This window comes from Felis catus, chromosome A3 (genome assembly GCF_018350175.1).
Source record: "Felis catus isolate Fca126 chromosome A3, F.catus_Fca126_mat1.0, whole genome shotgun sequence".
NCBI lineage: Eukaryota > Metazoa > Chordata > Mammalia > Carnivora > Felidae > Felis > Felis catus.
This window is the reverse complement of record NC_058370.1, coordinates 57376174-57393743: the sequence shown is the minus strand read 5'-3', so window position 1 is coordinate 57393743 and position 17570 is coordinate 57376174. Positions and strand designations below refer to the sequence as shown.

The 17570-nt window shown below is 39.5% G+C and overlaps 1 protein-coding gene across 8 annotated transcripts in view; it reads left to right on the top strand.

The window, feature by feature from the left end:
• Window positions 1-17570, top strand: part of TMEM182 (transmembrane protein 182) — a 96646-nt gene that overhangs the window by 62695 nt on the left and 16381 nt on the right. For 3 of the 8 annotated variants that reach the window (XM_019826965.3, XM_019826964.3, XM_003983881.5), the window contains one exon: window positions 13025-15291. In XM_019826965.3, the coding sequence (XP_019682524.1) occupies window positions 13025-13245 (221 nt within the window). In that variant the 3' untranslated portion in view covers window positions 13246-15291. Of the gene's footprint in view, window positions 1-1015; window positions 1134-1892; window positions 2047-2408; window positions 3874-13024; window positions 15292-17570 lie in introns of those variants that run through there. The other 5 variants (XR_006595465.1, XM_045053991.1, XM_045053990.1 and 2 more) reach the window with 5 other exon arrangements.

Genomic DNA, 17570 nt, shown 5'->3' with positions numbered 1-17570 from the left:
CTGGGAATTGAGAGGTGCCCATGGTATTCTGGGACCCATTCTGAAAGCAACTGAACTGGACAATTATGAGGACACGTCCTTTCAAATTTGACTTTTAATTTTCTTCAGGGCAGAATTCTTTAGTGTTTATATAGGGCTATTTGTTTCCCCAAAACACAGAGAGATATTCTGTTGGATGGGACAAAATATTACTGTTCATTTTATAAGCTCGGGCAGAAAAAGTGATGTTCTCAGGAATAACTAAAGTTTATGGTTCAGTGGCAATTTCCACAATGAAGCACAATTTTGTTAAGGCAGTTATGGGGCTAATAAATTATCCTGAAGCTTGAGTACTTTGATAGAAGAATTTGTAAAACCTTTTAATTGTCTATTATTGACATTCTCAGGTGATGTTAATAAGCAAGTTATCCTTTCAAAGCTGAAGATGGAAACTTACATGCTATGCTATATGAACACTAGGAAAATATGTACTAAACACTAGGTTTTGGGGCCAGCCGGATTTTTGTGTACCACATTTAATATGGACCCATGCATGTAATCATCTACTGAATTTAATAGAATTGAATTTATAATGCTTTCTTTGGTCAGATTTTATATTTTCAAAATGAAGAGATCTCATTCCATGCATCTGGTATTATACAATGTCTTTGTTTTTTTTTTTTATGGGCCTCATCATTCCTTGCCTGAATCTCCCATGCTGGCCTGTGCCAATGCTCTGTGCTCTGCTGGGCAGTTAGTGACAGGTGCAGCTTGGGCCCAGGGTTGCCGTGGCAGCTTTATCAATGCCACAAACAAGATTGCACACTCTCTCTATTTGGACAGATGACTTTAGGACAGGGGATACCCAAATTCCCAAATGGCCATTGCTGGCTGTGTGTGTATGTAGAAAGACTCCTTGGCATTAGCAAGAAGATTGCTTTGGGGCATTCCATGCATAGCTGAGTCATGCTGATGTCACAGTTGTCGGTGTGAGTAAGGAATGGGGTCCATGGTATTCTTCTTGCTCTGTCAACAGGCTCAGAGCAAAACTTAGAGGACATATGTGGCCACTCCTTGCAGCTGGGCAGATTCCTCTTCAGGCAGTCTCTGGCCATGTGCTCCCCAAGGAGGTTCGGGTATGAACCAAGTGCATGGTAATTGTCAGGATTGTTATATTACAGAACCTGCTTCAGTGAGTCTAATCATAACGCTACAATGCCTAAACAAGTGCTGAAATTTGTTTTAATGTTGGCTCCCAGAGAACTTTCAGATCCAAAGGGGGCTGACACTGGTCTTCTCCTAACCCTGTGATATTGGAGGTTATAGGAAAGATGCAGGAGAAGTTAGAATGGGTAGGCATCGCATTACAAAACATTTAGGTTATATGGAGGAAATTATTATACCACAGAATATTCCTAGTGCCTGGGCAAAGTGATATCAATACAGGAATTGTTGTGCCTGAGTAAGACTAACAAGTGAACAGGAAAGAATAATGACATGATCTGGAAGTTCAGGGACACTGACATTGGGTGATAAGCCATAAAATGTAGAGATCAGTATCTTAGCAGCATATTAGGGTACAAAGATTTTTATTTCATAATTGAAATCACCTCTTCCTGAGTGACAAAGTGGGAGTATGTTTTTCTGCTGATTGTAGAGCTAGACTGAGTCTCTCCTGGGTAGAGGTGCCTGAAAAGCTTCTGAATCTTGACTAAATCCCTTGTGGGACCCTCAGGCTGGTGAGACTACGGGGACCTCTTAGAAGTCAGGAATATAGCAGCCTTTGTTTTCGTAGACCCAGGATGTATTAATGGAAGTAAATGGTACCTCTGCAGTGTGATTGGCCCTTTGGAACAATTTGTCCCCTGGAGGCAAAGTAGTGGTTTGACTCCCACCCCATTCTGTGACCACAGAGTTACCTAGACAGCTGTTGCCCAAGATGTTACTGGTCACCAGGGATACAAACTGAGTGAGTTGGGGTGAATTGTATAAATCCTCTGCCACGTGGGATAAACCGCCTGAAGCACATCCCTCCACAGCTCATCCCTGCTCCCTTCAGATCTGGAGGTCAGTGCTTTCTAAAAGCATAGTGATGTGAACCCTTTTTAAAAAGTAGCATAAGAAAGGTGAGCGGATATGAAGGGAATATAAAATTCGGAATCCAAAATACAACATAAAATACTGAATCAGAGTTAAATCGGATTTGTGGCTTGTTTTCCTTTTTCTTTCAAAAGGTCAATGGAATTTGTAGTAGCTCATCAGTTAAGCACATTTATTTCTATATGAGATAAGATAGGTGTCATGGTTGCAAACTACAAGATACTTTTTCACCTGAATCCTAGAAAAAATAGGTCATAAAGCCAAGGGGCATATTTCAGATGTTCTCTCTCTCTGTCTCTTTTTTTTTTTTTTTTTTTTTTGGCTGACAGTGAACACGTGGCTTCCAGGAAGTACTCCGTGTCATTCCTTGCTTCTCACGTCTTCCTCCAGATAAAGCAGAGCAAGAGAAGAGTATGTGGAGGAAACAGAAGACCATGGGCAGGAAGGGATTAGGGAAGAATTGCTGACGGTCTAGAGGCAGGCGCTCTAAACTTACAGGCATACGCATCTCCCTGCTTGCACCTGCTGTCTCTATGTCTATATAGTGAGAGATCCAGGCTATAAACAGCCACTTAACCCTGGACAAGCAAAGGGGCCTCTGTGTTAGCATAACAGACCTGGAAGACCGGCAAATGCTTGCCAGAATGGCTTTTCTAGAGCTTCTGGGTCTTTCCTAGTGCACCAGAGGTAGGCTCTTAGGAGAGGATCACAAACATGACCTCCCAGTGGGGAACAGAATATTTTACCAAAGTCCAGGACTTAACATTTTACTCATAGCTGTGTTTTGTTGGAGGCGAGTGGAGGAGGAAAGGAAGGGGGGACTAATGAAAACTGTAGGATACTGATACATCAGCCAGATGTACTTCTTATAGTAGAATTAGTGTCTCTGATTTTTATGAAATACAGAATGACAGCTTGGATTTCTCTTTTGCTCATTAAAATGCTTAGTACACGAGATCTGCTTTCTAAGTACCTGCTTCGTACTTGCTGTGACAACTTTCTAGAAGTACTTGCCTTGTACTCTGGATTTGTGCCTTCAGTTGTAATATTTGGGAATTTGTTCAGGAAAAGTATTGTTTTCGATACTGATACTATTATAATGTGGGAAGGCCTCCCTTCAAATTTTGATGTGGAATTTTAAATGTCCTCTGTATGACATTTCATGTAAACGTCAAGTGCTGGAATAAGTCAACCTTGGTCGATACTAAATAGGAAAGAACACTGAAGAATTTTTATTTACAAGAATACTTTAAAACCTTATTACTTTTCTTTCTTGGATACTTCTTTGAAAGTTTATTTTTTCCCACGTGGCCTTATCAGTTGGGATGTGTGTAACAGGCTGTTAGGACCAGACGTGTCCTGGCTCAGTTTCGAACAGGGCACCACTGTGGTAGGTATATGATGCTGGAGTGAAGGGGCAGGTCCCCAGAGGAGAGTTCAGAAGGGATGAGTGAGACCCAGGTCTGCGAATCTCCACCACCCCAGCCACCTGAAGGCTGGGAAGGGACGAGGAGTGTGAAGAAGAGAGCTCTTACGATCCTGAGTCTCCACCCTGAGCTTGGTGTGTATGTGTGTCCTCGTTGGAGACTTCCAGGGTGATGGTCCTGCTACTGCCCAGATAAACCTAGGGTATGAGAGCTCAGTTCAGTAATAGTGTTACTGGGACTTTCTGGAAAACCTTGAATTGCAAACATGAATAAATGCTCTCCATAACCTTTTTTTTTTTTAATATATTTTTTTCAACATTTATTTATTTTTGGGACAGAGAAAGACAGAGCATGAACGGGGGAGGGGCAGAGAGAGAGGGAGACCCAGAATCGGAAACAGGCTCCAGGCTCTGAGCCATCAGCCCAGAGCCCGACGCAGGGCTCGAACTCACGGACCTCACGGACCGTGAGATCGTGACCTGGCTGAAGTCGGGCGCTTAACCGACTGCGCCACCCAGGCGCCCCTCCATAACCTTTTAAAAATGCATCTGTGTGGTTCCTTCTGAGAACTAGAGCTACAGGCCTGGCAGATGAATGCTTTTACTCACATGTCATTGTATTTTGGGAGTATAATTAATCACACCAAAAGAGAATTTTCAGATGTGTAGGGTGACAAGATCCTTTCCTGTTTATAAATGGCATCTCTGGTGTGGGGTTAGATTTTGGTATGGTGGGAAGGCAGAATGAGTTTCCATCACTTCATTCTCCTTTTTTAAAGTATGTGTATCATTAACATCTGTTATTAATTTAGCTAGGAGGGACTCAATTTCTTTCCAAATATTCTGTTTTGTTCAACATCCTTCCCCCAAATAGTCACATTGCTCAGAATAACTAGTAGTGCATGAAAAAGGCATATTGCCTTTTTTAGTAAAATTTTTAGGTATTTTCTGAGGACTTTTCCCCCCTTTATACTTACTTGTAGGAAAGAGAAGCACATTAGATACAGACTCCTCCAAATGACCAGATTGACATGTGCTAAGAGTCTGTCGTAGAGATTTCTATAACTAAAGTGCTGTTGGGGAGGGACAAGAAGTTTGCTAACTGGATACTTAAAGCAGAAAATGTCCTTAATATATAGAAGGGAAGCAAAAGATATTAATATATAAAAAAAGGAAGGGGCAAAACATAAGAGACTCTTAAATAAGAGAACAAAATCAGGGCTGCTGGAGGGGTTTGGGGGGGGATGGGCTAAATGGGTAAGGGGAATTAAGGAAGACACTTGTTGGGATGAGCACTGGGTGTTATACATAGGGGATAAATCACTGGAATCTACTACTGAAATCATTATTGCACTGTATGCTAGCTAACTTGGATGTAAACTAAAAAATAAATAAATAAATATTTTTAAAAAGGGAAAAAAAAAAGAAAAAAAATGTCCTTAATATATAGAAGTGAGCATAAGTCTGGATTCACCTGTTACCCTTTCTGAAATATTCAGCAATGGGCCTGTGGGGTGACTGGTGCCACCTGGTGGAGCATTCTAATAAGACATGGGCACTCCCTCACTTCTGAAATCTCCGAACTGGAAGGCACCATGGCAGTTTATCTTCTTGCCTCTTGGCCAGTCCTGAAATAGCCCAGTCATATGAGAAGCTCTGATGCTTTAAAAGATTTCAGAGAATAATATTTGCTAGCTATTAGCAGGAGCTCATGCCAAAGCTCAATAAAAACAATGATAATAACCAAACTAGCCCATGCCTGTTATATGCTTGTCCTGTTCCAGACACCTTGCTAAGTGTTTTACTTCCATTCATTCTCCATGACTGCTCTCTGTGGGAGGCACTGGCACCATCTCTATTTTACCAGCAAAGACCCTGAGACAGAGAGAAGTACAGAACTTTGTCAAGGTTGCTCAGCTGGGAAAGTGTGAAGCTTTCTAACCTGTGTACCTTTGAGGTCAGGTTTAAACCAGGGCAGTCAGAATCCAGGCCTGTACTGTTCAGCCGCTTGCTGCTTAGTGAGTGTGACTGTGAGTAAATACTTCCGTGGAGTTAAGCGAAAACCGCTTTCCGGATGAAATCCCTAATGACTTGTATGGATGGATAAACCCTCATGATCATTCTGTATCAATAACTCTTTCTCGAGAGAGAACAGACTATCGGATACGCAGAATGTTTAATGCCTATGATGATCATGCCAATCTAAGAAAGTAATAAATATTTGGGAAATCTGATAGACATTGTATCGGTTTGGTTGACTAAATAAAAACATGAGGCCAGATAATGAAAGGGAAGGGACAAAGCCATTTGTCTAAGGAGATGTAGCCATCACTTCAAGATTCTATGTTTGAGTTGGAGCATCGCAAACCAAAATATTCACAGTGGTGGCTTAATTCATTATCCCCAAGACCTAGAAAGAACCCACGTGGTCACCCATAGATAAATGGATGAGTAAAATGTGGTCTGTTCCTACAATGGGACAGGGCTCAGCAGTAAAAAGCTGGGAATGGCTGGCACATGTACAACGTGGGTGAATTCTCAGTCATCATGTTGAGTATGAACAGCCAGAGACAAAAACTGCATGCGGTCGAGCTTTCATTCCTGTGGAGTTCTGAGGGCAAAACTCTGCTATAGTGATAGATGCTTTGGGTGAGGGGTGTGAGGAGGCGTGAAGAACCTTTCTGTAGTGACAGTGATGAATATGTTCTGTTTTCAATGGACTGTGGCTACACTGATGTTTACATTTATCAAAGCTCATCAAACCATACACTTAAAATTTGTACATTTTTCTCTATGTGAATTATACCTCGGTTTTAAAAAAATGAGAAAGAGAAACAATGAGCCTGGAATGCTTTTTACACATTGGAACAAACTTCAAACCATTGGGGCTTAATATAATACTTTCAAATATGAGTACGGGATAAGTTAAAACATGTTTGTATGAAGACTATTTATGGATCTTCTGCAAAAGCCCCTTTTGGGGACTTTGTCAGTCATGCTTCTCAGTGTCCCTATGCAGAACAAAGAAGGCATTCGTTATGTATTTCTTGATTAATTGCTGTGTTTCCTTTTAGAAAATGACAGTAAATACATTGCTTTTTGTTTCATTTTTGTTCTTTCTTCTGGGCATGTCAGATCCACAGTTGCCATGCTGTCCTTTGTACTCTTACCCACACTCCAGATTTTTTCTTCATTTCTGTCATTAGCATGAACCCTCTCCCTGCCCTCCAGGGAACTCCACCTAGAAAAGTAACCTCATCTCCCACCAGCTCCTTGGAATAGTTTCTCTATATTGTAGAATGTCTTTTGAATGTCTTCAGCCTAGTGTGTTATACCTGCTATCAGGGTGTATCAGGGTGTCCGTTTGTGTTATGCCACAGGCTACTTTGACCTTGTGGCAGTTGACTATTGCAGACCTCATTTTCATCTTCTGAAAATAGATGCAAGAAGCAAGCTGAAGCTATCATCCTAAAATTTTTTTTAACGTTTATTTTTGATAGAGAGGGAGAGACAGAGAACAATAGGGGTTGGGGGGTTGTAGGCAGAGAGAGAGGGAGACACAGAATCCAAAGCAGGCTTCAAGCTGTCAGCACAGAGCCCCATGCGGTGCTTGAACCCACGAACCATGAGACCATGACATGAGCTGAATCAGACACTTAACTGACTTAGCCACTAAGCACCCCATCCTAAAATTTTTTGAAGCTTACTTTGTAGTTCTGTGTAGATTCCCTTGCTGAATATTGCCCTGTCTCTAGAGTACATGCATCCTCCAGGTAGAGAAAAGGCAATTTTTTTCTAATTCTAATTTATTGTTCACTTCAGCTTTCTACATAATGCATTTTTTTGACTACAGAATTCTGTGACATTTTCAGTGCCCAATGAAAGCTGAAATGAGTTGCCACTGAATTTGTGTGGGAGCATGACACAGAGAGGCCAATGGAAGCATCTTGAGTTTATGATTCTTTCCCAAGTGACCAATAGCTGCTTGTGATTCAAGTTGTTAAAACACATTTCAAGGGGTGTGTGGGTGGCTCAGTCGGTTGAGCGTCCGACTTCTGCTCAGGTCATGATCTCATAGCTCGGGAGTTCAAGCCCCGCGTCGGGCTCTGTGCTGACAGCTCAGAGCCTGGAGCCTGCTTCCAATTCTGTGTCTCCCTCTCTCTCTGCCCCTCCCCACTCGCATTCTGTCTCTGTCTCTCTCAAAAATAAATAAACATTAAAAAAAGAAGTTTTAAACACATTTCAAGGCAGTTCAGTTACATCTAAGCAGTTAAAGATCAAGCTTATCGTTTTTCAGTAACTCCAAAAGGCTTTTGTTTTTTAATACAAATATGTCTATTTCTAGGCAAGGATATAGGGGTTTGACATTTGCCTGTCTTTTTGAAGAGTTTCCATTCTTGTCGCTAAATTTTCCCTAGGACTACATTTTTAAATTTGTTTTTTATAAGATAGTATACAAAATCTTCATAGTGTGTCTTATTTTTCCATACTTTTTTCTATGAAATATTGAGGACATGTAGTTTTATTTTTCAGTCTGTGACTTGGTGTTGGAGAAAATTCTTTTGTATTTTTTTTCCACATTGTGATCATTTCCATATTTTTTATCATTAGCAATTGTGTTCCTGATGGCCATTTGTGACTAAATTTTATGTGACTTTTCTTTCAGAGAAAATGCTCTCCAAATTGAATTTTTGATATTTTTTAATTTTTTTAATGTTTATTTTTTAGAGAGAGAGAGAGAGAGAGAGAGCGAGTGAGCATGGGAGGGGTAGAGAGAAAGGAGAGAGAGAGAGAGAGAGAGAGAGAGAGAGAGAGAGAGAGAGAGAATCCCAAGCAGACTCCATGCTGTCAGCACAGAGCCCCATGTGGAGCTCGAACCCATGAACCATGAGATCATGACCTGAGCCAAAATCAAGTTGGATGCTTAACCAACTGAGCCACCCAGATTCCCTGAATTCTTGATATTTAGAGGGAAAAGTTTTCAACTTTGTAAGAGAATCCATGTGAAAACATAAGTTTAATGGCTCTTCCTCACACTGCTAATTAATAAGGGAACCAACAAGTTCTTGTGACTTATTTGTCCATGATTTTATTATCACAAATCTTCATGGGTTTTGGTACCTTACTTTGATTATGCTTCCAGTGAGCTGTTTTATGAATTTTTGTTGGTCTTCCAAAAACTAGGTATTTTTAAATTTAATTGGAAAACAATCATGCTTTCAAAATATGACCAAACTTAAATCTAACTTAATTTTAGAAGTAAATTATTACCTAAATACTAGCAATATTTTCTATTTCTGCTAAAATCATAGTGGCAGGTGAGCTTGAAATGCAAATCACTTGTTGCTCAAGACAGTTATTAGTTATATTTTCATGAATGAGAGTCCTTTATGATATCACGGGATAATAATTAAGATTTTTCCATAGTATTTTGCTGTTAGTATTCTCCCAGATGAGACTCTCCACTTGGTAGGTGAACCGGATCAGTAATATTACTGTTCAGTAATAGTCACAAATAAAGTTGCAGAAAGAAGATGTATCTTGCTGGGTATATGAACACACATACCCTCCTCCCATTCCCCCATATATATAGAGCATATATATGCTCTTTCTAACACGCATAGCCACAGATTCCCACTACACTTTTTTTATTCATTCATTTTGGTTTTTGTTTTGAAATATTTTCACATTTACATTGAACTTGAAAGTCTCTTCACCCAGAGACTCCATTCACGTTTCACTAACCATCTCAATAATGTCTTTCACAGCAAAAGGATCCAGTCCTGGAACAGGCTTTGCATTTAGTAGTTGTGTCATTCGAATCTCCATCAGACCAGAATAAATCCTAGGTAGACCTTCATGACTTTGACTCTACAAGAGTACAGGCCTGTGATTTTCTACAGTGTTCCTAAGTTGGCGTGTCTGAGGTTTTCCTATGGCTGGATTTAGGCTCTTCATTTTTGGCTGCATCACAGCAGTGATGCTGTGCTATTCTCCTTGTGTCTGACAAGGTGGTTAGTGACATGAATATGTCATGCCACTGGTGATGTTCACTTTGATCATTTGAATAAGGTGATATTTGCTAGGTTTCTTCAGTATAAAATTACTGTTTTCCCCTTTACAAATTGATAAGTGTCTTGTGGGAAGAGACTTTGAGCCTGTGTAAATATTTATTTCTCATCTACATTTCATTTACTAGTTTTAGCATCCATTTTTGTTTCTTGCCTGAATTATCACTTAAATGATTGCCAAATGGCGATTTCTAACTCAACTATTCCTTCTACATTTATAAGTTAGCATTCTGTAAGGAAAAGCTTTCCCGTCTCCCTGCTAATTTATTTATTCATTTATTTATATCACTGTGGGCTCAGATTTCTGTTTTATTCAGTGAGGTATAATGTACCATTATCATTTGTTGTTTGATAGTCAGATTGCCTCAGAACTGTCTGGGGAAGTCCCTGAAGCTCACTTCTGAGACACTCCCACAATTCCTTGAGCACATCTGATGTTCCTGACTTACCTGGTACTTTCTGTCCCAGCCTGGATACAACTATTTCTTTGAGATGCTTGGGTCTGATATTTAGAAGCGAAGATCTGGATACTTGGTATGTTCCATGCTACTGGGGTGTTACTGCTCTCAGACCCTCTCAGGGAACAGAACCAGGTAATATATGTAGGCATATACACACGGGTATATTTTATTTTATTTTTTTTTTTATTTTTTTTTTCAACATTTATTTATTTTTGGGACAGAGAGAGACAGAGCATGAACGGGGGAGGGGCAGAGAGAGAGGGAGACACAGAATCGGAAACAGGCTCTAGGCTCTGAGCCATCAGCCCAGAGCCCGACGCGGGGCTCAAACTCACGGACCGCGAGATCGTGACCTGGCTGAAGTCGGATGCTTAACCGACTGCGCCACCCAGGCGCCCCACACGGGTATATTTTAACACACACACACACACACACACACACACACACACACACACACACACACTTTTACTTCTCTATCTATTATCTATCTATCCATCATCTATCTATCTACCTAGAACCATAAATTCACACTGATATATTTAACTCCAAACAAATAGAATAGAGTTTATTCTAACTTTCCCCCTTTCCAAATTTGTAACTCCCCTTTCAGGCGGTGAAGAACATGATTCCAACTAACCTCAATATATTTATTTGTTTCATCAGTCTACCTCTATGTAACAGTCTCCTGATTCCTCTGTTGGCCAGATGTCTCACGCAAACTCCCCATCATAAATTCTTATTTTTCAATGTCTGTTAGTTCATTTTTTTTCTGTCTGTCTCTGTCTCCATGTGCAAGTGTATACATGCACACATACACACACTGGTATAAAACACTGGCAATTTTAATAGGTAAGGAAACTCTGTCTTACCCCATGGGAAGATATAATTAGAAGCTGGTATGATATGAATTAAATGGACAGTATCCTCAGTTGGTGAACAAGTTAAAGACTGCAGTGATAGAAATGCCTATTTTCATTGCTTTCAGGATGCAAATGCTCTTGAATAACAGCAGTTTTTAAGTATATTTTTTAATATTTAAGTATATTTTAAGTTAATTCTTCCTTATAAAAAATCTCCACATGATTACCTGCAATGTGTTTTTTTGAATACTCTAAATTCAGTAATGAGTTTTGTAACTTTTGAAAGGATATACAAATAAGGCTTCTAGTTTTTCACAAAGGCAGTTTTCTTTTTTTCTTCTTTTTTTTTTTTTAGTAAAAATACCTGAAAGCACAAGAGATTCATATGACGGAAGAGAGATAAAGAAACATATCCGCAAATAATAACAAAGGTTTGCAGTGTGTTTGCATAAGGCAAATGGTATGCAAATAACTAAGCCAAACTTTTACATTAGGAGAGAACGGTGTCTATATATTTGCAGGAAAATGTATTGAAATGCACAGAGTTGCTCGACAACACATGGCCTTGCCATATTGTTGTCAACATCTGAGGTACGGCTTTGCGAGGAGTTTGCTCGCCGGCTATGACTTTACTATTTCTCTCTGACATCGCTGTTGTTCGGTGGTTAAATTGCACTCTTCTGTGCTGCCATATTTGCATTTACATTACAGACCACAGTGTGAAGGATGTTTCCTATTAGTGAAGCATCTATGTTGATTCTTCATTGCTCTGTACTTTGTATCACGATTATGAGAAAGTTTGAGACTCACCTCGGCATATTTATGAGCCCTTCTTCTTTTGTGAGTGCTTCTCAAGATTCTTTATGCCACTGATGGCCCAAGAGAGAGAGGGCATCCTAAATACTGTAGGAGCACAATCAACTGGGGAAGGGTGATTAATGGCTAGGCTCCTAAAAGCTACTGTGTCCTACCAATATGCCACCATCTCTGCTCTCAGTCCCAGGGTTATGTTTACCTTTCAGACTGACTGGCAATTAGAATATGGAGATTTGATGCCTGATGCTTCTGTTCCTTAATTCAAAAACTAATAGGTCCTTGACAGGTTTGGATTGAACTTTTGAACAGCTAGCAAATGACCTCAAGTATATTTTGCTTAGGGACAGATTTGAATCCCTCAGGCTGCGTCCTGCTCCGGATCTGTCACTAGTGAGTGAGTCAGCCAGCTGACTCACCTGGGTTTGCAGCTCAGAAGTGCTGCTCCTTTCTGGTTTTTTTTTTTTTTTCAGTAGCTGCCACATGGAAAAGTATATGCTTTGTGGTGTTCTCAAACTTTAGCATCCGTGAAGCTCTCCTGTCATATTGCTCCCTCCCCACATCCCCACATTCTTTTTACTTCCTGTCTTTTGTTTGGTAAGGCTCTTGCTCTTAAACCTGTGGTTTTATAGTCCACTGAACTTTTTCCAGGCAATGTTTCCTTTATGCCGTGATCCATCTTACCGTATATATTTCAATTTGAAAGAATCATGTATATTCTTTTACATTAGTCCAGTGCTTTCATCTCCGTTCTTGTCTGGCACTCACTTCAGCTTCTGTTTTCATTGACACAATTACCCGTAGCACCAGTCAGCTGTGTTATAATAACATAACAACACTCGGAAAGACCTGAGCTGAAAATCAGCTCTGAAAACTGCTAGTTAAAAACCAAGGGTTAATGGTACCTATTTTTACCAGTTTATTGTATACTGCAATAAATAATATATTACAGTGCTCACCCCAAACCAGACATACAGTACAGATGGGAAATGTTAGAAGAAATTCCACCAGGCAGGATCTTTGACTCTTATGTTCACAAACGCCTAATACACAGCCTGGCATACAGTAAGTACTCAGTAAATGCATGACAGCTGTTGCCATTGTTCTTATGTTGCCATAGCTCTCATCTCAATGCTTTGAAAATTGAAGATAGACAATGTGCATATAAAACACATAAATAAAAAGTCTGACACAAAGTAGGTGACTTGGCTAGGATTGTATTTTTAGAGACATATCATCAGGCAAATGATTGGTTAGCATTCTTGGGAAAACATCTTCATAAAGCCTAAAGGTCTTTCGTTTTGTCCTTCCCAGGCATCCTGTTTTCCCTGGTGGTGATGCTGTATGTCATCTGGGTCCAGGCAGTGGCTGACATGGAAGGCTACAAAAACATGAAAATGAGAGACTGCTTGGAGTTCACCCCTTCTGTTCTCTATGGCTGGTCATTTTTTCTGGCCCCAGCGGGGATATTTTTTTCTTTGCTAGCAGGATTACTATTTCTAGTTATTGGACGGCATATTCAGATACATCACTAATCAAACAGTTGCCTCCCATGTTTTCTTGAGCATATTCAGATACATCACTAATCAAACTGTTGCCACCCATGTTTTCTTGAGAGGTTTTAGAAGAGAGAATTTTTTTTTTCATTTTGTGTTGGTGATCCCAGCATAGAATTAGTTGGTGAGCTATTTAGTTGCTATTTGAAGTTTACTTTTATATTTTACTTGTGATTTCCCCTAATAGGAAGGTCCTAGAGTCTTTCCCAACAGCCACATGTGTCCATCTCACATAGGTGCTATCAAGAACCTAGTTCTGTAAGGAGCAGGTAACATGGGCCTCCCTTTCATTGCACCTGTTAAAGCTCACGCAGGTTACAAAGGCCTGTTAATGGCATAACACCACCACCTGGGCCAATGAAGCTTTGATTGAAAGCTTCCTTCTTGGCGTTCACTTCTGCTGCTATTAAAAAAAAATCTTTGGAGAATAATTAAGAACGGAATACAAATGCTGTCAGAGAACTTACTCCATTTCTTCTCCACACACATGCGTATCCCCATACACATTCACTGACTCCTGTGAGCCAATTATTTATGACTTAAAAATAGATAGCAGTGTGCTATCAGTTAAACACATCGGCTGAAATGGGCCACAACCAGACTGAGAACGTGTGCTTATTCCACATTCTCCCCAACAGTAGTTTGGTTACTTACTTAATCACTTAGGTTACTTAATTGTGCATGCTTACATAAACCTTAAACTATGTTTAAAAGTGGCAAATCTGCACTGCCAAATTACATATGATGCAGACTGGGTTTTCACGAGCTCAGTGGATTAATTATATGTAACATGGCTGAAAATATGTAACAACCAAGCACCTTAGCTTAGTTCAGAGTTCTGTTTGATATTTTAAAATTCCTATTTAAAATTATAGGCTAATATGTTCAGCATGTGAAAATTTATTGATGAAATGTGCTTTTAATATGCACTAGCTATAAACTTTCAAAATATTTCCACATGAAATAATAGCCTTGCTGTATTAAAGACCATGAAATAGTAACTTTCCCCAAGATTTTCTAGGTTGTAGTTCTGATAATTTGATTCCCTTAATTATTGTCTCTCAGTTCCTTCATCTCTACAATAGGTATTTTAACATTTACAGATCTGCTATTTCCTTTAACCTCCTGGAAGAAAACTTTGTGCTGGTTGGTGAATAATTCTTTCTTACTTGCTAGTGTAGACATGTAGATGTTTTGCATATCAAAGATGTTTGTTTGGCACTAATTTTCATTGAAATCAAATCCATCTGAGAAGCCCACGTTGCATTTGCATCTTGGAAACCTCCACCAAGGAGCAGTTTGGTGTTGGTGAGGGAACAGAGAACCTGTGTGGTATGAGAGCTTTGTTCTGGACACAGCATTTTGCTCTGCGGCCGTTGTGAATACCTAAGGCAGGACTCAGAGACAAGTTAAGAGTGACCGCCGAGAAGATGCTGTGGGATAGAGGGGCTATTGCTTTCCATTCCTCGGTTCCCCTGATGGAGAGATCGCCTGTCTTCTTACACATCTATCCTTTCCGTTAACCTGTTTCAGTGGGAGGGATTTCTGGAGGGATCGCCACCGTCTGAGGTATCTGCAGAATCATGAGGGCATTTTAATGTTTAGTGACAGATAGGATTCGCATGCAATAAAAACCAAATACAAGAATACAAGACAAAAAAAAAGCTTCAGGGGTTTAACTGGTTTCTCAAGCCATCTGAGTTATATCATAAATGTTTTTTGTGATCCTTGCCTTTGTCTTTTTCTGTTTTCATTTTTATATTGCTCCGTTTACTTTGCTTTTGGCTTGATTATTAGAAAAATAATTATGGGTTCTGTTATGCATATTTGCTGTGATATTAAGTTATGGCATGCCATTAAGTTTTCCAGACGATGCTAGATGTATTTGATTAGTTCATGTCATCTGTAAATACAATTCCTTTTTGTAGAACTTTGGAATGGAGCCTTTTTTCTAGTGTATTATATGTCATTTAAATTTCACATACAAGCTGCTTTCAGTAAAGGTTTGAATATTTATAAATTTCAGATGGTTATCCTCGTTTTCTAATACACTTATGCGGCTACCATATATTTATCACAAGGCAATTGGCTGAATGTCTGATGTGTATGACACTTTTACACAGATACACACTTTGGAAGTATTTCATAGTTGTAATGCATCAATCACATTAATTCAGATGCATTTCCCCATCTACTTACCAGCAATCTGCGGAAGGAAGGAAGGTGAGTTCTGTGTGCTGTGTCTATAAGTAAAATATACTTTAAAATAGCAGAAACGTGCAGTATATTCTCGTAACAGCCTCATGTGTGATTTGGGATAGTGCGTTTGCCTCTATTCAGTGTACTGGTTAATTTTCAGAAGCTTCCAAATAATATGTCAAAACCCTTTGTAAGTGTGTTGATTTTGCATCATAAAGTTTCAGTGTAACAAATGAGATGTCTTTTTGGTGCCATCCTGGAAGGAGTGAAGTAAGAGGGCAGTGCCTCACGCCCTTGGACTTGGGGAAAGCTGTTGTCTTTCCATACTGTATTTGCTCTGGGGGTTCAGTTTGGTCGGGCAGCAGGTGGTACATGCACTGGAACTGGCTGGAAAAACTGTGCAGAGAAGCTGAATGATGGTGTTCAGTTTGGGGGTGGAGGGTACGACTTAAAAAAATGCTACTAGGTGTGCTATTCCTGGCCATTTAGTCACTGTTTTGACTAATATGTGAAATGTATTTATTGAAGTTGAATATTAAATCCACTTAGAAAAGTGCATGGTGGATGAGGTGTCAGCATTTGGTACTTATCTGTGTATCTATCATCAACACATAAGTGTGTGTGTGTGTGTGTGTGTGTGTGTGTGTGTCTACCCAGAATTATAAATTTGGATACAAAGAGATAAAGTGAGTGATGGAAATCAATATAATTGAGATAAGCAAAATTTTACAAATCCGTTTCTCTCGGGGGACAGTAAGATAGCTGTATGTCCCTGAGTACCACTTTAACTGTTTTACTCAATTGATGATGGTCTCTTCAGTTCAGTACATAATTTGACTTATATTTTCATGAAAAGCAACCAGATTAAGCTTACAAAGAGGCTTAGAATGTCACAAGGATTAGACAGATATGAGGTGCCAGTAAACATAAGCTGTACATACATCTGTAAGAAAGTAGCATTGTGGAGAAAGACCCGTAGTACTGGGCTTACATGGAAGGAAATATATCGAGTAAGAGGATAGGTCCCCAATTTGATTTTGATGAAAGGCCACCAGGAATGAAGGGGCTCATACAAAAGAGATGAAATGGAAACTACATTTTTTGTTGATTGTCCTAAAGAATTAAATACATAGAGACATTTCCTCGGCGATGACCCAGAGTAGGTACAGAAATTCCAACAAAAACTTAGGAAGACAGTGTATTAGATGTTAAAAACCAAGGAGGGTGAGGAAATATTAAACGTCATACATATTATAGTAAGCATAAAGCAAGCTGGCACACTTAACCTGGTTGGCAGGATAAGAGGAAAGAAAGAACAAAGGTCCTACTAGAGCTTAGAGTTTCTGAGCTAGCTCCATCAAGGCAAGTGCTAGGACCTCTGTCTTTGGGAACGTTGAGATCAGCCTGGACCAGTGTGTGAGAGTGGGAAGTATTAGAGAGGACAAGTCTGAAATGACAGTGGAGGAGTACTAAGAGTCCAACTCTGGCTTCTCAGGGGTCATTTCTCTCACAGGTGTGTCCCCATGGCTGTGAACAATTGAAGGGGCAGTTGGCGGGTTGAACTTTCTAAAATGATATGCCTTAGGATATAGAGAATCATATATTATGTCTAACCAGTCGATTCTATTTATAAGGCATCTATCTGTAAGTAAACACATTAGAATGATTTTGAATTCTTCAAGTAATAATTTTTCTTGTTTGCACAAATGATAGGAATAGTCTCAATTGTTCTTATGAAATAAGTGTGCTTGGGGTAATTGGCATCCTGTATTGATCCCGAGTATTATGTAGATAATGTAGGGGAGAGAAGGCTCACTGGAATAACATAAATACATATACAACAAACATTTTAATAGTCTCATTCTTCTGGGAGTCTAGGAGTTATTGTGACATAATTCACTGAAAATGTAGATAGCTCCCCTTTTGTGTGGCAATTGGGTTTTTTTCCTTAGCATTTCTTTGTCCATTTATTCTAAAAAGAGACTGCCACTGTTAAAAAAAATTCACCAATGCTTACAGATTGTGTCGTCACTGCAAACCATCTAAACAAATAGGTATTTGAACAATATACCTTTAAAAAGAATAAGAAGAAGAGTGATATATAA